This window comes from Musa acuminata, chromosome BXJ3-2 (assembly GCF_036884655.1).
Source record: "Musa acuminata AAA Group cultivar baxijiao chromosome BXJ3-2, Cavendish_Baxijiao_AAA, whole genome shotgun sequence".
Classification (NCBI taxonomy): domain Eukaryota; kingdom Viridiplantae; phylum Streptophyta; class Magnoliopsida; order Zingiberales; family Musaceae; genus Musa; species Musa acuminata.
In genome coordinates, this window is record NC_088350.1 from 22,800,275 (window position 1) to 22,825,727 (window position 25,453).

The 25,453-nt window shown below is 35.6% G+C and overlaps 4 protein-coding genes across 5 annotated transcripts; 2 read left to right on the top strand and 2 right to left on the bottom strand.

Moving 5' to 3' along the window:
- Positions 1–635: 635 nt before the first annotated feature.
- LOC135630859 (GDP-mannose 4,6 dehydratase 1-like) lies at positions 636–2,131 on the bottom strand. The gene has a single exon (XM_065138108.1). It carries the CDS (start codon positions 2,075–2,077, stop codon positions 842–844), a length of 1,236 nt encoding a protein of 411 aa, XP_064994180.1. The 5' UTR covers positions 2,078–2,131; the 3' UTR covers positions 636–841.
- Positions 2,132–3,776: 1,645 nt separating this feature from the next.
- Positions 3,777–5,385, top strand: LOC135630654 (flavanone 3-dioxygenase F3H1-like). Its single transcript, XM_065137750.1, has 3 exons — positions 3,777–4,335; positions 4,410–4,838; positions 4,932–5,385. Exons 1-3 carry the CDS (start codon positions 3,970–3,972, stop codon positions 5,253–5,255), a joined length of 1,119 nt encoding a protein of 372 aa, XP_064993822.1. The 5' UTR covers positions 3,777–3,969; the 3' UTR covers positions 5,256–5,385.
- Positions 5,386–8,843: 3,458 nt separating this feature from the next.
- Positions 8,844–12,223, top strand: LOC135631139 (uncharacterized). The gene is made up of 4 exons (XM_065138576.1): positions 8,844–9,160; positions 10,359–10,470; positions 11,761–11,811; positions 11,891–12,223. Exons 1-4 carry the CDS (start codon positions 9,027–9,029, stop codon positions 11,987–11,989), a joined length of 396 nt encoding a protein of 131 aa, XP_064994648.1. The 5' UTR covers positions 8,844–9,026; the 3' UTR covers positions 11,990–12,223.
- On the bottom strand, positions 12,186–23,025 carry LOC135631138 (CASP-like protein 5A1). Of its 2 annotated transcripts, XM_065138575.1 has the most exons (4): positions 22,423–23,025; positions 12,890–13,022; positions 12,497–12,547; positions 12,186–12,359 (listed from the first exon to the last, which is right to left on the bottom strand). In XM_065138575.1, the coding sequence occupies exons 1-4, from the start codon at positions 22,638–22,640 to the stop codon at positions 12,279–12,281; spliced, it is 483 nt and encodes a 160-aa protein (XP_064994647.1). In that variant the 5' UTR covers positions 22,641–23,025; the 3' UTR covers positions 12,186–12,278. The 2 variants fall into 2 exon arrangements, with proteins under 2 accessions (XP_064994647.1, XP_064994646.1); XM_065138574.1 differs by having other exon boundaries at positions 12,186–12,547; positions 22,423–23,023.
- Between the last annotated feature and the right edge of the window lie 2,428 nt (positions 23,026–25,453).

Sequence of the window (25,453 nt, forward strand, 5' to 3'; positions counted from 1 at the left end):
GATTTTGTTTACTCCATCTTATTTGATGTCAAATCATGTTTAAATTTAAGGTAGAAATTAATAGAAAGGGTATTCTAGCGAATACTCTTAGCCATCTGTGTACTAAAGGGGTGGGGGTGGGGTGTCTACCCTACAAGACTTGGCATCTATCTTAGCGATGTAAGTAGGACGTTGGACTTTGGCTTGGCCATTACATAGGCTTGTATTGGACAATAGGGTTCTTGGGAATGAAAGCAAAATGGTGTGACACCCTCGCCGTTGCTTGAAACTAATAGCTTAACCTGATCTTATAATTTGTTTCTTCTCCATTGTATATGTTCATCATTTCTGTTGTTGTGCATTTTAAAATGGTTATAATAGCTGCTATAGTGGGAATAGTATATATATGTGGAGCTATCAGTCGAACGAGAACTAAATCGTTACATATACTAGTCTTCTGCCAGAAATATTTGCAGAAAAGGTGGAACGTTTCCAGCCTTGGATCAAGTCCTGCTGCAGGCTCAGTTAAGAGTGATCGGATGAACACGGTATAGGATAAGCCACGGGCATTGAGATTACACTGCATGTAGGAAACGGATAGTGTTGGGTCTGGCAATCGAACATCTGAATGCAGAGGGAGAGAAACCAAGGGAAGGTGGCAAACTAAGAGTTTTGTATAATGTTTGCGGAATTATTAGAACAGAAAGATCCGGAATACATAATAGGGCAACAAATATCATCGAGAGACACAACAAAACTCTGGAGATTTTAGGCTTTTCATCAAACACTCCATCTGGGTGAGTTAAACCAAGCAGAGAGGAGAGGGAACATTCCCAGCGACCAAGCTCTATTCGATTCTATTTTATGGCTGCTGCTGGGCATCGATGTATCCGGCATCCACGAGCACTTTCTCCCTCTTGGCAGTCTCGATGTCATGATCCACCATCATCTTCACCAGATCCTGGAACCCCACCTTAGGCTTCCATCCGAGCGCCTTTCTCGCCTTCGTGGAGTCTCCCTTGAGGCTGTCGACCTCAGCGGGCCGGAAGTACCGGGGATCGATGACCACATGGTCCTTCCAGTCTAGTCCGACGTAGCTGAATGCGGCCTGGAGAAACTCCTCCACCGTGTGGGACTCCTCGGTGGCGACCACGAAGTCTCCGGGCTCCTCCTGCTGCAGCATCATCCACATGGCCTCGACGTAGTCCCCGGCGAAGCCCCAGTCGCGAGCGGCGGACAGGTTGCCCAGGAAGACCTTGGTTTGAAGGCCGAGGCGGATGCGGCCGACGGCGCGGGTGATCTTGCGGGTGACGAAGTTCTCGCCACGGCGGGGGCTCTCGTGGTTGAACAGGATGCCGTTGCAGGCGAACAGGCCGTAGGCCTCACGGTAGTTGACGGTGTACCAGTGCGCGGCGACCTTGGCGGCAGCGTATGGAGAGCGGGGATGGAACGGGGACGCCTCCGACTGGGGCGGCGGCGTGGAGCCGAACATCTCGGAGGAGCCGGCCTGGTAGTAGCGGGCGGGTTTGGTGGCGCAGCGGACGGCCTCGAGGAGGCGGAGAGCGCCGGTGGCGACGACGTCGGCGGTGTAGTCGGGGATCTCGAAGGAGACGGCGACGTGGGATTGGGCGGCGAGGTTGTAGACCTCATCGGGGAGGAGAGCGTCGACCCAGCGGCGGAGGGAGGATGCATCGGAGAGGTCGGCATAGTGGAGCTTCATGCGGGCCTTGACGGCGTTGTGGGGGTCGACGTAGAGGTGGTCTAGGCGGGCGGTGTTGAAATTGGAGGAGCGCCGGATGAGGCCGTGCACCTCGTAACCCTTCTCCAGCAGTAACTCCGTCAGGTACGATCCATCCTGCCCCGTGATGCCCGTGATCAGGGCCACCTTGCGCCGCTCCCCCGGCATCGGCCGCGGCACCTCCCCGCCACCGCTCCCCATCTGGATCTGGGACGACGCCGGCTGCGCCTCCCCGTCACCGGCTAAGGATCCGGCGGTGTCGACTTTGGCCTCGCTCTTGCCGATGCCGTTGTTGGATTCATGGGTCGCCATTTTCAGATCTGGCGATGAAGCGGCGGAAGAGGGGAGGAAATAAAGCATTTGGTTTGGCCCCGTGATGGAGTCTAAAACTTGGACCCGTAACGGAATCGTGGTTTCGTGGGATGGGTGGAAGATTACTGATTACTTGTTTGAACCAAAATGGAATGATAGTGGTAAGATAAAAATAAATAGAAAAAAAACGAAGAGGTGTTCGAAACTTGAGCTCAGCTTAAGTACTAATAATTTGGGTCCGAAATATCTTAAACGGTATGTCCGGATAGCCAAACAGATAAATTTGGGGGTATAGCCTATAGTTCTTGATAAAATATATTTTGGGTCCAAGACACGTCACAGTCGATACCATACTGTCACGGATAAACTTCTAAACAGAATGTTTGATATAATGCTTATGTATGTCCGTGTCTTTTAATATGTTCATGCTTTGTACAGCATGTAGAGGGACGATCGAAGGCTTAATAGTCTCATTTTAGTTAGGTTGGTGGTCGCTTTAGGCTTGTAAATAAAGGTTGTGTCATGGGGACACGTGTGAGAGATTTTCGGTCTGTAATGGACCATTTTACCCTTTGTTGTGCAATTATTCAGAAGCTTGTAAAGTCTGTTTGTAATTTGCATTGTCTATGAAGTGTTTTCGGAAATGTTTGCTTGTGGATCCCGAATGAGGCGTTTTCTCTAACCCGTTCTCTCTTTTGTGGGTCCTAAGGGACATGAGAGGCTTCGAGGAGGCTGATCTTTGCGGACGGACATGCAAGGGTGTCGCACGACTTAGGCAAAACCAGCTAAGTCCGTGATATACGTCAGGTCAAAATCCGTACCAAAATGTTGTTCGACCCGCTTACTATCACGTCAACCCAAGAATCATCAAAGGGAACACCCCCACATGCGAATCCGTACTGAGTCATGCTGACTCACCAGTCACGACACATTTGTTCATCAACAATTCCCTCTTGACAGTTTTGGCGTGCTCCGAATTCAAGAATTAGAACCATCTCCAAGTGGGGATTAGAAAATATGAAGGGTTTGCAGAGTTGGCTGATAAATCTGTTCTAATGCTTAAATTTAAAAGGTATTTTTGTGATGGGAGAGTGAATTTTCTGAGTTTGAAATAGAGGAATATATATATATATATATATCTTAGTGAAATACGAGGGAGAGGTTTTTCCAATCTTCTTCTATTGCCAGTTTCTCTTTAGGTGGATAAAACTTTTTGCATATTTAGTTTCGATTTTCTTTCCTTGAGAAATGAGTATGAATTTTAAATACAACGATAAATATTATTAAGAAAGAAGAATATATGATATAAAAAAAGAATGACTAACCTATTTTTGGCGTTAAGGATTAGCCAAAATGAGTGTGGTCTTGTTATTGCTCTAAACATGAGTCAGGTGGATTAGGGGGTCAATTGCAAAGTCATAATGTTGGCTCTATCAAAATGACAGTGCGTATTATGCTTTGTGTGTGAGCACAGCGTCAAACCAGTGGGAATTCTCTCAGTTGTTGGCAGCCCGTTTAAAAGTTCAACGTTGAAAGGGACTCAACGTACTAGAAGAACTTTTGGTTGGATACATTGGCATATACCAATCTCTTCACATCAAGATTTAATGGGAGATGTTACCTAATATGAAATCGCCGGGGAGGCTGAGACAAGTGAGCACGTGCCTGTGTTGGACCAAAAAGATGGTTCGGTATGCGCGTGCCACTACGCCCTCCGTTCATCCTCCATCGTTGCCATCTTCTAGAACGCATTCGTTCTTGTGCACGCAGCGAACCTCTGCGGACTACTGCTGACGGAAGGACAGGAAAGCCATGGTGGTAGCTGACACGAGTGGTAGCTGGGAGCTGCCATTCATCCCCTCTCCCCCTCGTTAAAAGCACATGGAGATGCCTCACCATCCCAATCCAGCTTAAAGTGCAGGCAGCACCAGAGATCGAAGATGGCTCCCGGCACCGCAGTCCTTCCCACCAACGAGCAGACCTTGAGGGCGAGCTTCGTCCGGGACGAGGACGAGCGTCCCAAGGTGGCTTACAACCAGTTCAGCCTTGACATCCCCGTGATCTCGCTCTCCGGGATTGATGACGACGCCGCGGGCGGGAAGAGGGCGGAGATCCGCCGCAAGGTCGTGGAGGCCTGCGAGGACTGGGGTATATTCCAGGTGGTGGACCACGGGGTCGACGCCGGCCTTATCTCCGACATGACTAGGCTGGCCAAAGAGTTCTTCGCGCTGTCCCCGGAGGAGAAGCTCTTGTTCGACATGTCCGGTGGGAAGAAGGGAGGGTTCATCGTCTCCAGCCACCTCCAGGTATACCAGTCACCGCTCTCGGATACTCGATCGCGTGCATATGAATGAGGCCGTTTACTTGATGTGTTGCTCAGGGCGAGGCAGTTCAGGACTGGAGAGAGATCGTGACGTACTTCTCATACCCAATTCGGGCTCGGGACTACTCGCGATGGCCGGACAAGCCGGAAGGGTGGAGATCCGTGGTGGAGTCGTACAGCCTGAAGCTGATGGGCTTGGCGTGCAAGCTCTTGGAGGTGTTGTCTGAGGCTATGGGGCTCGACAAGGAGGCCCTCACCGAGGCCTGCATCGACATGGATCAGAAGGTGGTCGTCAACTACTACCCCAAGTGCCCCCAGCCGGACCTCACTCTTGGCCTCAAACGACACACCGATCCCGGCACCATCACCCTCCTCCTCCAAGACCAAGTCGGCGGCCTCCAAGCCACCAAGGATGGCGGCAAGACATGGATCACGGTTCAGCCTGTGGAGGGAGCTTTTGTGGTCAACCTCGGGGACCATGGCCATGTGAGTGCAGCTCCTCATCAAGTCAGCTGACTGTCTCTCTTTATGATCTCTTCAAAGAAGAGCCAGAATCTAAATCCCCTTTTTCTAAGGCAGTTTCTGAGCAATGGGAGGTTCAAGAATGCTGACCACCAGGCTGTGGTGAACTCAAACTACAGCAGGCTCTCCATCGCCACGTTTCAGAACCCCGCGCCGGAGGCAATCGTGTATCCGCTGGCAGTAAGGGAGGGAGAGAAGCCGATTCTGGAGGAGCCCATCACGTTTGCCGAGATGTACCGCAGGAAGATGAGCCGAGACCTCGAGCTCGCCAAGCTCAAGAAACTGGCCAAGACGGAGCAGAAGCAGCAGCCGGAGCTACTGGAGAAGACTAAGGACATCAACTTGGCCAAGGCTAAAGGCCTCGATGAGATCTTGGCTTAATACATATGTGTAGGTCTTTGTCATCTTCCATGTCTGTCCTACTTTAGCTTCCTTGTCTGGTTTGTTGGTCGAAGCTGTCATAAGTTTTCCCGTGATATGGACTATGAATCTATCATCCTTTGTTATTTCACTTTGTTTGATAAGATCTGCTGTGCCTTTCTGCATCTTCGTATATAAAGAACATTCAAGCAAAACTGAAGGAATTCTTTCTGAATCAAGGATAGAACTCTTATGGAATTCGAGCATATATCCTCTATGTGAGAAGGTGTTTCAATCTTTTAAGCAAACATTTTTTTGATGTCTTTACTCTGTAATGATTTAGAAATCAAGTGAACAGAAAAATATATATTGAATTTTGATTCCTTTCAATGATGATGCTCATCATGCTCTGTTTTTTAAGGCTTTTGCTAGTTATATTTATTATTATCATATTAATATAGCCTGTACCTGTCCTACTCAGGACTGCATCATGTTTGAAGTTTCTCAAGAGATCAATCATCCTATAATTAAATTGGGGAAAATCCCATCTGTTGGGTAGCATAAGGTCAATTGTGCCTTGTAATTGCCACCATTAACAAAGGTTTAAGAGCTGCACTGAGGGAATAATTAAAGATACATGTGGAATTAGATTCAAAGTCCTATCTCCTTGGAATGTTATAAATATGCCTTGGAGGATATTTCTTCTTTCTTTTGTTTTGTTTTTTTTTTTTCTTTTGGAAGTTAGAATATCTAATATGTTTAGAAAATATAATAGGGTTTCTAATTGACTCAGTGAGATATAGTAAGAGTGATCCTTCCAGCTTTTGTGTTGTTATCCTATCATGCAAAAAAAGAGGATTTTGTAAGTGCTTATCAAGTAATATATTATTAAAAATAAAATAAAAATAAAAATTTAGACCAACCAATTTGAGAAGTTATTTTTTTATATTTCAGAAAATTGGTATTGACAATTATGGGGTTAAAAATCTAAAGGACATAAGTTTTATCAAATATATTTATGAAGCTTGATTTTTTTACTATGTTGCCCTTTGGCCTCTTATTATATGATTATGTATTCTTAGAGTTTAAAGTAAAATAAAAAATTATCTGATTTCCCACACACAACCAAGTTTTTTTTTTACCAACCTTTTTTTTTTTGTATGGATAAAATAAAGGATAACAAAGTTGAGATCAACTTAGGACTTCATGAGACCTATTTCCACATCAAACCATCTAATCATACAATTTTGGAGCTTAAGATAAATTAATACAACTATTTATTATTTAATTAATTTAGTAATGACTTGATCATCGTATCGAACGAAATTTATTCTGATGGAGGAACCTCCTCTTAATACATTCTCATCGTTGTTGCATGATGAAAAACTTAGAGGTTATTCAAACATAATATTCTAACTTATATAAGAGTTTTACCAAGGTTACTTAAATATTATTTGAATTCATAATATGATTACTATAAAGAGTACAAATACAACGTATCTTCACAAGTGGATTGCTAGTCATAGGTGTCTTGCAAGTCAATCACGTGAGTGATGGCACGTGTGACTTTGACATGCAATTTATTTATTTATTTATTATTATTTAATATTTTATCATTTTATATTATTTATTGCTTGAATATATTGTAATATCTATTGATTTCTACAATGGGAATCGGATCGTGATGAAATCATGATAATAAGACTGATTCACTTTTAAACATAGACCCTAAATAATCTCGATCATGGGTTACTCGAGAGGGACATCGAGATAACCGTATAGACTAGTGTACTGTATACCTGTCCATATGATGGATGCATCTGGTCTCATGACTGCTCATGTGGGGACACTAAGGATACAGCACAGGTGCTCATTGGAGAATGAGTTCACTGATTGATCCGCTTACGGAATGCTGGATGGTTGATGATGTCTTATTGTCAAACAATGATTCTGTAATCCTAGTAGTGTATTTGGTTTTTAGACTTGAGACACCAATGATGTCATATATGAGTACTTCACTCTTTGATACTAGACTTATAGGTTTGGATATTCTAGATCTAGCATAACCAATCAACGGGAGTGGTAGCCAACCTTACGAGGACAATTGAGTGTCGATAGAGGATCATCCGCTCTCGGTGTTATGAGAGGAATATCTCATGTATTCTTGCTCAAACAAATCTCTAGTCAGGGTCATTCGAATTAAGAGAGAATGAGTTCTCAAGAAGAATCTGATTAGAGCAGGACTTGAGTAGAAATCGTATGGGTCTGACAGCACCATGCTCTCGGTATATGATCTCTAGGATATTAGATGGATGAGGGACTATAAGAATACGATAACTGAGGAGAGACAGGTCCAATGGATTGGATTCTTCTGTATCGTATGAGGACTACGGCGTAGTGGCCTAGTACGTCTACAATTGATAAGTCGGCCTAGTACGTCTACAATTGATAAGTCGAGTGAATTATTATGAAGATAATAATTTACTAAGCCAGAAAGAGTTCTTACAGGTACGACTCACTGCCAATTCGATATTGGGCCTAGAGGGTCATACACATATGGTAAGCGTTGCGATGAGTAGAGGTTTGGATATGAGATATCCGTCGGAGCCCTTATCTTATTGGATATCCAATAAGCTCCTGAATTATTGGATCCTATAGATGAAATTCAATAAGAGCCAATGAGTGATTATTGGATAAAGATCCATTAATCTAAGAGGCTTGAGTAGTTGGATGGAGATCCAATACCCAATATGGTAGGATCCATTAGGGTTAAGTTTAGACCTCTATAAATAGGAGGGAATCAATGGTTCATATGCTAGAGCCTCTCTAGGTTGTCATCTTATATTCTCCTCCTCAGATAGCAATCTTGAAGTTTTGAGGAGCGCCGCCATAGTCTTAGGAAACACAATATTTAGTTTTAAGTTTTGCGGATTTTGTGCACCAATCTTCGCACGACGACGAACACATCGATGGAAAATTTTATGATTTTGTTTTTTATATTCTTCCGCTACGCATGTGATGTCGCCCCTTAGATTTTCCAACATAGATTAACAAAACTAGGATGATATTAAGAGTCCATCTGAGAGAAATTTTTCGTGTTAATAGAGTACCATCTAGTTGTTAGAGAAGATTTATTAGATTCAAAATATTCAACATCTAAATTAAAATAGATTATATTATTTTAATTTAATGATTATATAGTCAAAATAAAATAAATTATTTATTTTGATGGTGTTTATTAGGCTAATGTGGAATCGGTCGTGAATTAAAGATTAGGTTAGTTCAAGTTTGATCTTATCGAGGTACCTATGTCTAAGCCAAGTTGGCTTGTCAATCTATGTTCTATGGTTTTAAGTTATATCGATTTATATAAGTTATATCGTTTTAAGTTATATCGATTTCTCACAAATATGTAAAATTATTATTTTTTCTATCTTAGACATTAGTTTAGGGTGCTTTTTTATGATAGTAAAATATTATTAAAATATATTACAAAACCCAATTTTATTTGGATATATTGTGATTAGGTTGAAGTGAGTTTAAATAGGGAAATTTGGAAGTGAGTTATAGGGAAATTTGGAAGTGAGTTTTGATAGGCAAATAGTTGGATTAGAATAGCTCTGCAGGTTTCCAATTTTAGTTGGAAGCGGCCGTTAACCCCAACTTCACCGGCAAGTATGGCTCGATCCTATTAGCAGCCCTCTTCTTAATCGCGTTCGACTCGATTAAAGTCGGTTGTTAGAGTCGGTTGAGTGAGAAGGAAAGGTAGGAGGGGGAAGAGAGGGCGTCGTGATGAGGCAGCGGAGGGCGATCCTGGTGGGCTTCGCCGTCGCCCTCTTTCTTGGTGTCGCCGTGTACTTCCGGCTGTGGGCCATCGACCGCCAAGACGACTCCACCGCCACGGCCGATGACCGCGAAACCCTTCGGTTCGCAATCGTGTCCCTGACTTTTCCTCTTTTTCTTGTGGCATATGCTCTCCATCTCGATGCATCGATCTACTGACATCATCATGATGATTTAGTTCCTCGATCTGTTAGTTTTTATGTGATTGCTCCCAATCTGATGGCTCGATGTATGTTGTTGTTGTTTCGTGTCGATCTGTCCTCAACTATGCAGTTCTAGTAGGTTAATGAGTTGTGGAGTTATAGACATTATGAAGTCTACTGCATCCGTAGCACATTTGAGCCGCACCATACCTGATTATAGAGGGCTAGTTGGTGGTGGTGATTGGCATCAGATCTGGATTCAGATAGACTTGATCATTAGCCTTGATCCGGTTGTTTGCTGCTATTTCTCAACTCAACTTGGAAAAGAGTGTTAATATCATTTGCCTCTGCCTCACTATAGGGGATGTTGGTGAAGATCTCTTCTCGCTTCAGTTCCACTTTCACTAGCCTTCCCATTGCTCTCCCACTTCAATCTTATAGGAATGTGTATGAAGTTTTGCTTCTTATCCGCATCACCTCACTTGTTATGCTGCATTTTGGTGTCATGTAATTGTGCATATATTATATTTGTTTTTAAAGATTTTAAAGATACTGGATGAGTTGGAATGATATTGCAGTTGGGAGACAAATCAAGTTTTGTTTTCGATACATGTGCTCTGGATGTACGCAGTTGCATGCTCCGTTGAATATTTGCTGCATTCACATATCAAATGTTTTTTACCAATAGGATCGTGTTATACTTTCCTTCGGAAGTTGTAGGGAACAAGAAATTTTGAAGGTTGTTAATTGCCTTATCTTCTGCACTTGTTAACCAATCTTACTTTAAAGTGGAATGGCAATAGATTTTCCCTGGTATGTGCTTTTTGTTAACACCTTTATTTTACAATACTATTACACGGGAATTCCTTCATCGAGTTCGCTGTTTGGGATTTTATTAACTAGAATTCTTCATCAGGTCGGAGTTGATTGGCGTTGTAAAGAAGACCAATGCTTCATTTACTAGTAAAGCTGAAACATTTTTCATATTTGGAAATTAATTAATTCATCTTCTTTACGATATTGTTATTACTGTCTGATTTTATTATGTAATGGATCTTTTCTGATTCCTTAAAGTTCCAAGAATGTTTATTAACTTGTATCTTTAGTACTCGTACATCATTTTTTTTGTTCACCACAGGAGACAATTTGAACGCGCCAATATGGAAGCAATGGATGAATCTGCTGAATGGAGGATGAAATATGATGGGGAGGTGGAGAGGAATAAACAGGTGCAGGATGAGCTCCAAAAGGTGCATCCCTTGTTTGTTTGAACTCTTGTTACTTTGCTGCATTTACTCTTGATTGTCAACTCTGACATTTGAACTATTGCAGCATAATTTTGAGAATGCCCAATGAGTCATCATTAACAAACACTAAATGATATTGGATGAAAATATAGTATTGAGATAGATGTATAAATTTATTTTGTTATTGAAATATGAACTAGTTTAATTATCATTTTGTTGGTTAAATACTCTATAAACAACTAGATGCATGTAGTTTGATGTTTCGGTGGTAATAATTTTGCATATGTAATTATATAATACTCATGTACTGATTGAATTTAAAATACTTATCTGGGTAATAATTTTGCATATGTAATTATATAATACTCATGTACTGATTGAACTTAAAATACTTATCTGGGTAATAATTTTGCATATGTAATTATATAATACTTATGTATTGATTGAACTTAAAATACTTATCTTCAACCTTAAATTTTTATATTTTTTCTAAGGTAAACATATGCCTTTGCTCGGATGAGACCTTGGCTCCTTATAGCGCCTAAAACTTTTGACAATATTGTGTGATATGACTTTTTGTGATTGAATTTCAATATCTTCTACTGTTGATAAGACTTTTCCATCATGAGTCTCCAGTCCAATGATAAGGATCACAGATCATGCTATTTTTCTTAAAACTGGAAATATTGTATGCAGCATCCAAGTTTTGATGGGTATTTTGGAAAGAACCCACCTTCATGATTCCCTTAATTGCTCCAAAATCTTATTTCTGTCAGGAACGATAATGTTTTAAGCGATTATTAAATGCCCATGGGCCTTTTAGAGATGTTGTTCTTTGTTAACTCAAACAAAAGTTAAGACATACTTTATGCGTTCAACACCAGGAAATCTTCCTATATTAACTGCAAGAAGGATACTTCATCTGGATTTCAGTTTGTGCTATATTGTATGGTCTCTAATTAATAGGTTCAGATGTTGCTGGCATATTAAGACATTTTAAGTTTGATAGTCTTGCTTGTTACGATATACGGTCTTTGTACTTGAAGGTTAAGGATGTTATTTGAAAAGACAATGTGAGCTTGGATATATTTGAACTTTAAGAACTAATAAAGATTGCATTGATGATGCTTCGGTTGATGCATGGATATATTAAATTCACCCAAACAAGAATCAGAACTTGAAGATGAGATGTGAGATATGTTCTCCAATTTTCAGTGTAATCTTGATGGATTGGCTTGCTCATGTATCTTTATACATTTGTTGGTTATGTACTCTACTGCACATCTGTTGCAGGCCAAGGCATCATTATCAAGTGCCACTAAGAGGTTTGACATACTGCAAAAGGTATCAACTTCAACATGCAACCTTGTCTTCTTTCTCCACCACTTTGTGCATTTTGCTTAAATTTATGTCTCTTTTCCAGGAAACTATGAATCTGCAGAAGCAGATTGAGTCATTGAAACAACAAATCGAAGAGAGGAGACAGCACTGCAATTGCAGTCAATCATCAAGCCAGCTATGATAAAGATGCATGCTGTTCACCCAATCCTACATGCTGGATATCATACCATAACCTATGGTGACTAATTTACACCATCCTTCTATGAAATCATCATTTTCATGTCTTTCTTCGATCCTCTTTTGGTTTCTGATAGTGAAGATTTCATTACCCACAAGTTGTTGTCTATAGGGAGGAATCTCCTTTTATGCGTGGGAGAAGAACTCAAACTGATATCTTTTATCTGAAATCCTTGCACATCTCAAACCAGCATCATTATAAGATACAAATTACAGCAACGGGAAATCAACCATCAACAACAAGAAAAGAAAAAGAACTTCGAGGCCACACCCAAATAGACAGTAATGAGTAGCCATTTCTTCTCATCTTTCACCTGCATGCCAATGACCACAAATTCAAGAGAAAAGATGGAGAGACTGCAAACCAACCGATGAATGCCATCGCTGCAGCAGTCTCAAAGCTTGTACAGTGGTTCTCTGAACATAAGTTGAGATCATTACTAATCAGTACCGTAATGCCAGCAGATGCACAAGCAGAAGCAAACGTCAATGTGGCTGTGATCTGCATGACAAGTCATATTATAATTTGTCGGAGGTAAAAAAAAAACAAAAACAAAATAGAACAAATACTTAAAATTCTAAATCAAATAAACTGATTAACTTAATTTGACATGTCTTACGGAAAATAAATGGAAATTTCGAACTTGTCAATGCCATGCATGATGTAGTAGACGATAGATTCTCAAGATATAAAGTTTCTTTTGTAAGTTCACTCGGTGTGTGAATTTTATGGCCATATATGTCATTGCATCCAAGTGGTTATTTCCATACTAAAAGCCACAAACTCATTTGAAATCGAAACATGAAACTGATGTGTTCTTAATTCGTTTGATCAGTTATTTACCCCATCCCCAATAGTAAACCAACAAAGAGCTCGGCGATTCCGCAAGCAGCGCCTCACTAGTAGAGCGTATACATCCAGAAAAGCTAATGAGATACTCCACAAGCTCTGTAAGATGGTTGCTGCAACCAGAGAGCTGCATAATACACAATAAATTAGTTAGAATGTTCAGAATTGCTGTGTTACGAAGTTACGGTTGCTCATTGCTTTGCGGATGGAAAAAAACATTCATAACCTTCGAGAATGGCAGAGTTGGAATTACGAGAAGCGCCATCACACTATCTACAGAAGCATCAACAAGTCCAGTGGTGTAACAATCTTGTCTTCTCAATGAAGTAAGTATCAAAGCCAAAGGAACTCGAATCCATCAGGTTATTAAATTGAAAATGACTGCTTTTTTTATATATATAAAAGAAATCCCTCATTGCGCTTATGATCATTTTATAAAGCATATTCGCGTACATGTCATGAGGCAATTGTAATAAAATACTGGGATTTCAAATTATCATCAAGAGAAAACTTTCAAGTTATTAAATCTGATTAGGTAATTTAACGAAGAACAGCCCCCTTTTGTTCATTGTGTACAAAGTGCACTTCAAAGCTTTATATCTATCAGACAATGGTTAGTTAGTAGTAACACTGATTATTATTAGAGGTACTGATGAAGAGACATATCGAACCAAAACAATTTTTCTATTATCTGCAATTATGCATTCTGAGCATTGATGTCATAAATCGAAGTGTTTCAGAAAAGCAAACCACTAACCATGAATTGAAGTTTCAAAATCATGGCATCAGCACCGCATGATAACACTGTAACGGCGACGAGGAGGATGTGACACAAGTATTTAAACGAGTGCTGATATATATGATAACATGCTGAATATTGCCAATGTCCCCATAAATCATTTTATTGCTAATGCAGATACCCTGAAAGATTTATCTCTGTGAGGCCATAAAGCTACTACTAATGACTGATGAAGGGTTAAATGATTGATGTGTTTACTCACCTAGTTCGGCAAATGACAAGTTCTACAACAACAACAACAACAAAACAGCCCAAATGAAAACTTACCTAAGATCCTAAACTGAATAAAAATTAGATGTTTGACCAAAGAGAGAATCGAGTTAGTAGGACCTTATAATTTTGTAATATGAAAAACTTTAATATTAAAATCTAAACTTCTTAAATAAATATATATCTAAATTTATGATACGTATCTTTCAATGTCATTCATAAAGCTTTTATCTGATCTATGGGTATATTGTCAACGAATTCGAAAGTTATAGCAATGTCGATCTGTAAGAAGAACCAGACTCTTCTTTTCTCTTCCTGTCTTTCACAAGAACGCTATGAATTATATATTAGGAATAAAAAGGAGATAAAAAAAGACATATAATCTCTTATTGAGTAATTCATGTGACTAAGGGGAAATAAGAGAAAATTTATAATCTTTCAATAATGTTACATATCCCCACGTCCACACATTATATGTTTAGTTTCTAGGAGGTTCTATCTATTTATAAGCAAGAGAAAAGAGTCTACAATAAGTAATTAAGATAGTCATTTTTATTAAGATCATTTTCTTGAACTTCCTTTTTATTGATCAATAATCGTAATCAGAATCTAATCATATCAATAATATATCTTACCTAATTATATATGGTCATATAATCTAATATTCTTCCACTTGGCATATTAATTGATAATATATAAAAAAAATTAAATCAAAATAAATAAAATAAAATTTTATTTAAGAATAATTTTATTTAGTTGGATTCTGAAACTTTGAAAAAATATTTTACACATGCGTACGAATTTTATAAAATAACTAATAAGTCCAATAAACATAATACTATATTAAGTTTGACTATCAATACAAGTCATAACAATTGTATGTGATCAATGTCATACTTCCTACCATAACACTATTAATCATTCCTAATATCATAAATATAATATCATATTAAGTTTGATTATCAATATAAGTCATAGCGGTTAAGTTTGTCTATCAATACAAGTTATAACGATTGTATGTAATTAATGTCATACTTCCTACCACAATCCTATTAGTCATTTTTAATATCACAAACATAATATCATATTAAGTTTGATTATCAATATAAGTTATAGCGGTTGTATATCATCAATGTCATACTTCCTACCACAACACTATTAGTCATTCTTAATATCATAAACATAATATCATATTAAGTTTGATTATGAATATAAGTCATAGCGGTTATATATCATCAATATCATATTTTCTTTTATATACCACAACACTATTAGCCCTTCATAATATGATCCAAAATGACTTCCGTAATATATTTATTAGCTCTTCCTAATGTAATCCAAAATGACATTTGTAATTTATTTTGTCAAAACAATCTTGCTAGCACGTTCAACCATAATATTCACATATATAAATGTAAACAGTGTAACAGAAATAAATAACTTTAATTATATAAAATAAGAATATTAATTATAATGTATACTCAAACATACATTATCATACCGTTTATAAATTGCTTATAAATCTAATCATAAGAATATGTTCTTTCAAACACTTTAGACTATAAGTCTTAAGTGAATGAATCAATAATCAATATAATAAAACTCAAGTTTTTAACTAATATTAATTATTTCTAAATTTTTTTCTCTAACCATCAAGTATTTTATAACATAATGCATAGAGCTACAATAGTATTTCTAATTCTTAGATAAGAAAACTATTATAATATGTCATAAAGTATCTTCAGCGACTTAATAATTGAGACTAATCACACCAAATCTCGAGATAAAAATTTATAGTCATAAAACTTAATTAGTAGCCTCGAAGCATGTCACAAAATTAGCTTATATTGTTAATAATTAATAATAATATCATTTAAGATCTAATTTCATATATGTGAGCATGTAATCCTTCGTTTATTTTAGATATCTTATTATTTTCTTTGCAGTCTTTTAGTATCTTTATTTCTAGGTAACTCTAATATTTACTTAGTATTTTAGTTGCAAAACTTATATCCGATTTAGCATAAACTTGAGCATATAATAAACTTCTAACTATGCATACATAAAGAATTTTTTTTATCTGATTCTTTTTCAAGTCATTTTAAAAACACATGTTTTAATTAAGGTGTTTTTACTGTTATCATTTGTTGAATAAAGTTGTATGCTAAATCTCTATGAGTCTTAATCAATATATCTTTTTTAAGATAGTTCGAAGAATCCTTGAGTTCTATTCCTGAATATTTTAATACTAATAATATAAAATATCTTATTCATATTAATTATCTTAAAATTTTTAGTGAAAAATTTCTTGATTCAGTACAATAAACCAAGAATACTATTGGCAAGCTAAATATTATTCATATATAACATCGATATAATAAACTTACTCCCATTGATCTTCTGATATAAATAATAATCAATAGTATTTTTCTTAAATTTGAAGGAAATAATGATATCAAGAAATTTTATATACCATTATCTTATTTAAAGTCATAAACAGATTTTCTAAATTTGTATACTAAATTTTGTATTTCTTTCATTTTTTATGCGAATCATTTAGGTTAACCTATATAAAACTAGATTCTCATTCAAAAAACTTATTTTTATATCCATATGATATAACTCAAAATCATAACGAGTTATTAATATTATAATAATTCTTAATGAGTTCATTTAAAAAATTAAAAAATATCTCATTATAGTTGATACATTCTTTATGAGTAAAATCTTTAACCATTTTTATATCGTTCGATATTGCCCTTTTAGTTATATTTATGCAATAGACTGTTTTATAATTATTGGATAATTTAACGAGTTCTCAAACATCATTCTAATCATTGATCTCAACTCTTCTTTTATTGTATTAAAACATATTTTCGAATTGTTACGTTTTATAACTTATAAAAATAATAAAAGATTCTTTTGATTCCTATATTGTAATCTGATTCTTATATATATAATATATAATAATTAGAAATGATATGTTTTCTTTCTCTCTAAGATATTCTTATAATTATCGAGTATGATTATCCTACAAGTTCATCAGTAGTAATATCAATATTATGTGAGAATTCACTAATATTATTTTGTTGTTCGCCTCTATTAAATCATTTAGTGATTTGATGAACAATAATCTCTCGAATATAAAATAATAATAATATATATTTCCTCAATATCAAAATTAAATTTTAAGATCTTTTACCCTCGTAGATTTACTATTGTTTTAGAATCTTACATCAGCATATTTAACTATCCTCATACTATAATTAGAGCAATAAAATTTATATCCCTTTGAATTTTTCTTCGATAACCAATAAAATATCTAAAATAGTCCTGGAACCCAATTTTGTTTCTTGTGATTTGAAGATTTTTATCTCTATAGGATAATCTCAAATATATAAATGTCTCAAGTTGGGTTTCTTATTAATATATAACTCAAAAGAGTTGATATCATCTATGTACTAGGAATCCTGTTCAAGATATACATAACTATCCTTAGAGCTTATCTTCACATTGATTTAGACACAGAATACTCTACTTTTTAAAGAAATTTAACAAAAGAATTATGATCAGGTTCATCATAACTATCATAAAATTTATCACTATTATTTGATATGATAATTTGTAACTTTTCTATCTAATTATCTCTTGTCTTTATTTATGTACACTTAAATGTGTCAACAGCCAAAGACCTTAGATAGTCATATCCCAATATATAATCTATAAAATTGATAGAAATATATCTCTCCATAAAATAGAGAATATGAAATGGTCCACAGATATAAGAATATATAATCTCAAGGAGTTTATGAAAGTATATTTCATTATAATATTTAATTATAAGATCATTGTAAAATGAATATTCATATTAATTCTACAAAGATTATTATACAAAATTTAAAAGTTAACTTTTATTGAATCATAAATATATTGAGTTTACAACCATTAAAAAGAAAAAATAAAATCCTAACAATTATAGATAATAAACCCAAATTTCTATAATTATAAGAATATAAAATGCATATGCATCATCAAGTTCTATCAAATAAATTGTCTCTGAGTGCAGGTGATAAGTACCAACTACTATTACTTTCACTTTAAGATGATTCATTGTAATGTTGAATATTTTATTCTCTTTTAGTTTTTATGATAGATTAAATCTCTATTATTAGTAACATATGTTAAAGTATTAGAATCAATCCACCAAGTATTAGAAAATGATATTTGTAATATTTGATTTGAAACATACAAATGTCAAACTTATATCTTTCTCTTTCGAACCAAGTTTTATAGTCCTTCTTCATATGACCTTTCTTGTCATAAAAGTAGCACTCTAGTATGAAGATTTTCTTTTTATGAGTTTATATAATATTGATAAACTCAGATGATTTACGTTTTAACTTTCTTTTATTGTTAACCACTCCTTAAGTAGTACTTAAAATATTATGAGTCTTTCTTACTTTAACTTTAATTATTTTCAAACACATATACTAGTTAGCTCATTTAAGTTTTACTTATCTTTAATCTTATTATAGTATATTTTAAATGAGCCAAATTAAGAAAAAAGTATTAAGAATAAATTAAATGAGAAAGGACTCAACTATATTTATGTTCAATATTCTTTAGCTTACAACCTTATCAATTATATTGAAAATATAATCTCGAATTTCTCAAATACTATCATAATGAATTTCAATCAATTCTTTTATTAATATGTTAGCTAATGGGTTATCAATAAATTTAAATTAATCTTTAAATATTCTAGTGCACTAGTTGCTTACTGTAGCGAGGTCTAAATATTATTAACAATAATCATAAAATCGAGTATTTTAAATCTTTTTCGATCATTTATCTCAATTATTATTATGTAGAACTTTTATTAATTAAGTCTATGATCCTTTTAACTAGTCTAATCAAAGTCTTAATACGCCTAATGTAAATTACATATGGTCAAGTCATTTATAATAATTTAATCTAAAAAATATAAAGATATTTATCAGAATTCAATCAAGTGCCACTATAATAAAAATAAAATACTATTAATATCTTAAACTTTTTTTTAATAAATGTTGATCTATTGATATCATCTCTATTTGATATATCTAGTGTTTATATAAAAATATTTATGGAGAATCGATACCATCCTTATGAAATAGTTACATTTGGGTATACAATCCTAAATTATAAAGATATCTAAAATATCATCATCCTATTCTATTATATAATTATTATAAATATATTCTCCTATGTAATTATCTAATTTTTTTATTATATATGTCATTATGAATATTATTTTTTAATATCATTTATGATTAATTTCTTAATATAATTTTATAAGTTATTATTCCAAGCTACTTTAGTGACTACAAAACTAATATAATAATATAAAATATCCTACAATTTAAAACATCTTATAAGCTTATTATCTTAAGCCACTTTGGTAGCTACAAATAATATTTATGAAATTTATTCAATCTAATTTATATCGAAATAATTTAATAATAATAATAATCATAGTAATTATTGAATATTAATTAGTATAAAGAAAAACTCATATGAAAACTATAATCATGGTGAAACATAAATCATACCTCTACATGAAAAATAAATATTATTTTTATAATTGTAAATATATATATGTAAATAATCAAATAAATATCCAAGAATAATAATTAGATTTTTATTTATCGCATACAAAATTTTATCAATATGTCATACCAGAAAGATATAAAAAAAAAAAATAATTCATAATTTTTTTAATTATGCAGAGAACTCTTATACCAATCAATTCTATTTAATTTGGCAAACCTAGAATTGAGCTCATAAATTTGGGTCAACAATTTGTTAGCCCATTAAAATTCAACTTAATCATAATAAAAAAGATCAAAAATTGGACTCATAAATTTGGGTCCATTATTTGCCCAATTAAGCTCGTTAAGATTAAAATTAATCATGGTAAAAAAAGATTAAAATTTGACTTTTCTCCAAATTTATCAAGAATTAAGGATATTTAAAAAATTTTAATTTCTTAAGGTTAAACTATAATTTTATCTTAGGATATATAATAGAAATATTTAATTTATGAAGTGCATAATCGTTAAAGTTGAATTTAAGAACATTTCACAATCGCCATCACGCCCATGCATGCGAGTCGATGGTGCAACAACCGTCCATCGCCTGTGTGTTGCTACCGCCCGTCGCCTGTGTGTTGCTACCGCCCGTCGCCTACGACGGGACAACTAACCTCATATAATTGACCGACAACATCATCGATCGTCGTGCCCTACTGTCACATTCCTCGCAGGTGGAACACCCTTGATGTTGGCCAATGACCTCCATGGTTGGTATAGTGTGCAGCTATACCCGCACGTCCTGCTGCGTAGCCACTAGGAACCGTGGCCTTCAACATCCAGTTGACCCTGATCGTGACCAACAAGTGCTGCCACTGTAACGATACTATCAAAGCTGCCATTGGTAGTGGTGCGACCATAGCCGCTACATGTAGCGATGCCGCCATAGGTAGTGTCACTATGTAGTCACCACGAGTAATGGCGTTGTTACAACCGCTGCACGCAATGACGCTATGCAGTTGTCACAACCCACAGTACTTGCACTAGGTTTGTAACAGCTGCTTGTGACTAGATCGTCGCCCTTAATAATACTATCACCGACAATAAGCTGTCGACTGTGGTCTATTAATCAAATACAAGAAATTTTACATCGCTTATAAGAAGATGACAGGATGGACTAGATAGAAAGCCAAATTAGCAACATAGAAGAATCAACTATGCATCATAAATAAAAATCGAATAACATCTTTTGAAAGCTAGCAAATATATCTAAAGTATTTGATTTCATAAATATGACTCTGATGCTAATTGTAAACATAAAATACGATCCTTTTACTTCCGTTATGCAAAATACTTTAATACCAAAATTTGAAATCAAATAATAATATATCTAAATTTATGATGCGTATCTTTCGATACCATTCAGAAAGTTTTTATTTAATCTATGGGTGCACCATTATTGGATCCAAAAGCTATAGTAATGTCAATCTACAAGGAGAACTAAACTCGCCTTTTCTTCTCTTCTTATTATTCATATGATTATTATAAGCGATGGATTAGGGACAAAGAGGAGATGAGAGAAGATCTGTAATCTCTCAATAACTGATTCATCTAACTAAGGGAAAACGAGAGAATATCTGTAGTCTCTTAATAATGTTACATATTCACATATCCGTGTTTAGTCCCTATGAGATCATATCTAATTATAGGTAAGAGTAAGGGTTCTAGAATAAATAATTAAGAGAGACCCTTTCATCAAGACTATCTCCTGAAAAATCTATCGTAATTAGATTTTCCTTCTATTCCTAATAATTATAATCAGAATCTAATCATATTCATAATCTAACAACTAAGACATATTTATTAAATAAAATAAGCTGCTAATCTAACAAATCCCTGGACTAGTATATACGCAAAATATTTATTTTATAGAACTCTTCCAAAAAACAAAAAAAAACATTGATAACGTCAAGGTGAATGATTTATTTAAATACAGACACATGATGAATCTTTGAAAAGTAGGACAAACCAATGTGAAACATTCGGTCACAGTCACAGATAAAACTTCAGTCAAGCACAAGATTTATCTCCTTCCTAATCATATTTAGCTTGGTTTCTTCAACTCCCTAGACAAATCTAAGCAATGTAAAACACAAAATGTTTCATGTGGCAACAACCTATGATACTTGCAAAAAATCCCCCTAAACTAATAAAATTTATTTTAAAAAATGGATCAAATGCTCTTGCTATTGTTTTTATCCCTTGACTAATATTGACAACTAAATAAGCCACATTTCCTTCATTGTAACTTGAGGAGCAAAATGCAAACACCTCTTCATATTTCTCCTCTCAGTGACCAATGTAATGAGTTTAATCAGCTAAACATCACACGGCCATATAACCTGCTCCGCTCTGTAGACACACCTATCATATCCACCACTTCGCTACCAGTAAGTAGCATCTTCTATTGAAATGAAATGTTGGCAATCTATAATGCAGCTTGTTTTCTTCATTTCCCTAAATGGTTACCAGTTATTTCAATTTATTTATTTATTTATTTTTATATAGAGGATAAGGGGTGAAGAGGGGATTGAGCTCAGGATAAGCTGTCAAAAAGTCATTATCAAGCATAACTTTACTGATGCAAATAAAAATTTTCCTTTCTATCAATCTTTTGTCATTGGAGTATCTGTAATCCTTTCTCAGAGTAAGAAGCAATGCCACAGCCAGCAAACATAAGAGAGGAACTTCCAAGCCAAGTGGTGCAGTAGTAAGTAGGCAAGAATGGAGGTATCAAAAGTTCCCATAAAAATCATTCCGAAATCGGACCAAGCATAAATAAACAATCCATTTGCCTACTTTAAAGAAGTCATGGCTTCATAAATGTTCAGCGCAATAAAAGAAGAAAGCAATGGAAGGGAAGAAACGAAATGGCAAGAGCGAGTTACCAGAAGGCGGTGACGGAGGGGAAATCGCTGGTGGAGGTCATGACGCCGAGCGCGCCGACGGCAAATGCGAACTGGACGAGGCGCAGGGCGAGGCCGCCGGGCGTCCCCGGCATGCCCTGTACGTCCTTCATCCTCACACCGAGCGGGTTCTCGGCCGCATCCGCGAGGGGCGGAGCCTCCACGGGGTGTACCGCCGGCCGGCTCACGAACATCTCCATCGCAGCTTTTACTCGTCGATCATAAGCAGCTAGCTAAGCACTCTCCTCCGAAGCCTCAAGGACAAGACCCACCAAAACTACCGTCCCTCCCCATCATCAAGCGGCCGCCGAGCTGTCGAGCTTAGGAAAGGGATCTGATATTTCTGGCGAAGAGAACCCGATCGAAACAAGAATCCTAGTCCGGTCGCATCGTATATACACTCCCGCATCGCACCTCCTCTCAGCCAGGGTACGCGCGATCCGTGACCGCAGAGCAGGGTGGGGCCCGCTTGCAGGTTCATCTTCCCCAATCAGGTAGGGCCGTAGGTAACGCCGGAATATAATTTCTCGTGACCAAGAGGTGGGTTCGTGAGGCACATACGTAATGAAGCGTATCTTCGCCAGCGGCGGTTGTCTGCTGATCCACTGAGAACCTGCTGCTATCTCTGACGAAGATAGATCGCTTGGGCTAGGAGGAGCGGCGTTTTAGGTGGGACCCGATAAGCTCTTCCTGTCATCGTAGAGGTAAAAGATAGGTGAAAACGGGCGGACGCGTATAAGAAGCGCTGCCCGTGTCGTTTCTACTTGTCCGCCGCTGACGGACAGCGAATCCAATGAGAAGGTCGGTCGCGTGTTCCGCTTCCTGCGGTTGGATTTTGGTAGCGAACAGATTTATGGGGATACTTTTTCTGGACCAGAAAATTACGTCAGTACCTACCAACCTACCTACGGCCATTAGTTGAACTGACAGGTTAAATCTTTTGCTCCATAATATATATATATATATATATACACACGCATAAAGGCTTTAGATTGTAGTCGAAATTTATTTTAATTTCAGATTATTTAATATAAAATTTAATGTATTTATATCATATTTTAATTAAAAAAATTATTAGAAAACCACTTGCACCATTTACAAGCCTTTTAAAGTGAGCATATTTATTTTGAGGTCGTAAAAGATAATTATCCTAGTTTCCAAAAATAGTGTAGTGTGAAGCATCTTATGTTTGATCCGAATGTGATGGGAAAAATCTCTAACTTGTGATGCATTTTAGTAACATTTTGGCACTTGTCAAGTCTGTATTTGGGATGAGTATGACATCTAACAAAGTTCACGTTCTAAGTCCTAAAAGTCACTGCAGAGGTAGGAAAATAGAGCTAAGTGGCATTATAGAGGCATTTACACATGACAACACACACACACACAGGAAAAAAAAAATCAATCACAATTCATTCAGAGTGTATGGAATTTAGACGGAATATATTTGGAAAAAATCTCTTGCTTTGTTATATTTTGATATTATTCAATCTTGAACAATAGGGTTGAGTATCGAGATTTTTAATAATAAGTACGAAAGTGGTTCACATGAGCTGAAATTTCAAGAATAATCGTTACATGTCATCTAATATAAATCCAACCGATCTCAGGTCCCAAAGGTTATTATGGGACCATCACATGAAAAAATCCCAGTTATAATACATGAAACTTAATGAAAAATCAAAACAAGTAAGATTGTTTCAAAATAAATTTACAATCCAAAGACGAATCGCAATAAAAAATATATAATAATCATATATTATAGTGTATTATGCCACTACTATCAAAGTTGTTGGGTGATAACAAATCTTTATGGTTGATGAATATTTTTAAGAGTCCAAATTATATTTAAATTTATTGATAAAGTTGTAATTAAATTAAAATTTCTTAGTAAACTAAGATTTATTCCTATAATTATATATTGAGTCTTAAAGTTTTGATAAAAAAGAAGAGGTAAGATATTTTGGATACTCTAGCGTTGGTAAAGAGAGTTGATAAAGAAGTTTTTAAGATTTATGTGAGATGTGCATAAGGATAACTCAGGAGTTGATTATGTATATTGAAGAATTTGGTTTTTTCTGTGGATAATGATAAGATTTATCGAACCATATTAAATCTTTTATCAGCTTTTTAGTATTTTTTTTTAACTTGTTGATCAGTATGTATTCTTTTGGTTTCAAAAATATTCTCTCATTCATGTTAGAGCCCAAAATATTCAATGATTAGAGATTCAATGAAGATGTCATCAATCGTTTTGGTTGGCTTTACTATAGAGAAATTTAATGAAAAAAAAGAGTGAAAGATCTTCTTGTCTAGCAAAGCTTAGTAAAAACATTGAGAGATGAGTAGATAAACCAAAAAAGATGAATGATAAAAATCAGGAGGAGCTTGAGGTGAATACTATTTATCTTTGTATCATTGATAATATTATCAATAATATTATTGATAATGACTTCATTGTGATTATTTATGATAAGATAGAAAAATTTTATCTAACAAAAATCTTAACTAATTGAGTTGTATCTAAAGTGGTAGTTATATATGATGATGATGGCAAAAAGGTTGAGATTTGGTAGAACATTTGAATATATTCAAAGAAATATTAGATAAACTAATGAAAGATGACATGAAGATTTATTAGGTAGAAAGGGTGGTTTTGCTTCTTGCATTGTTTGCCAACTTCCTTGATAATTTTGTGGTGACAATTTTATGGAGATGATATAATGCGAAAAGAATATAATAATTTTGAAACAAGTTGAAAAAAATTTAGTATCTCATGCTACAAAGAAAAATGATAAATATGATAATATGAATGGTGAGGTGTTAGCTGCTTAGGGTAGAGGTCAACAAAGATGATTTTTCTGATAAAAGTAAATCTTAGTGTGGTGGGTGGAGATCAGTGTCTAAGTCTTTAGATAATGTTTGTTATAGTTGCAAAGAGTATGAACATATCAAATGAAATTGTATGAGAAAAAAGAAATAAAAAGAAGATATTGATGAGTGCTCTCTTATC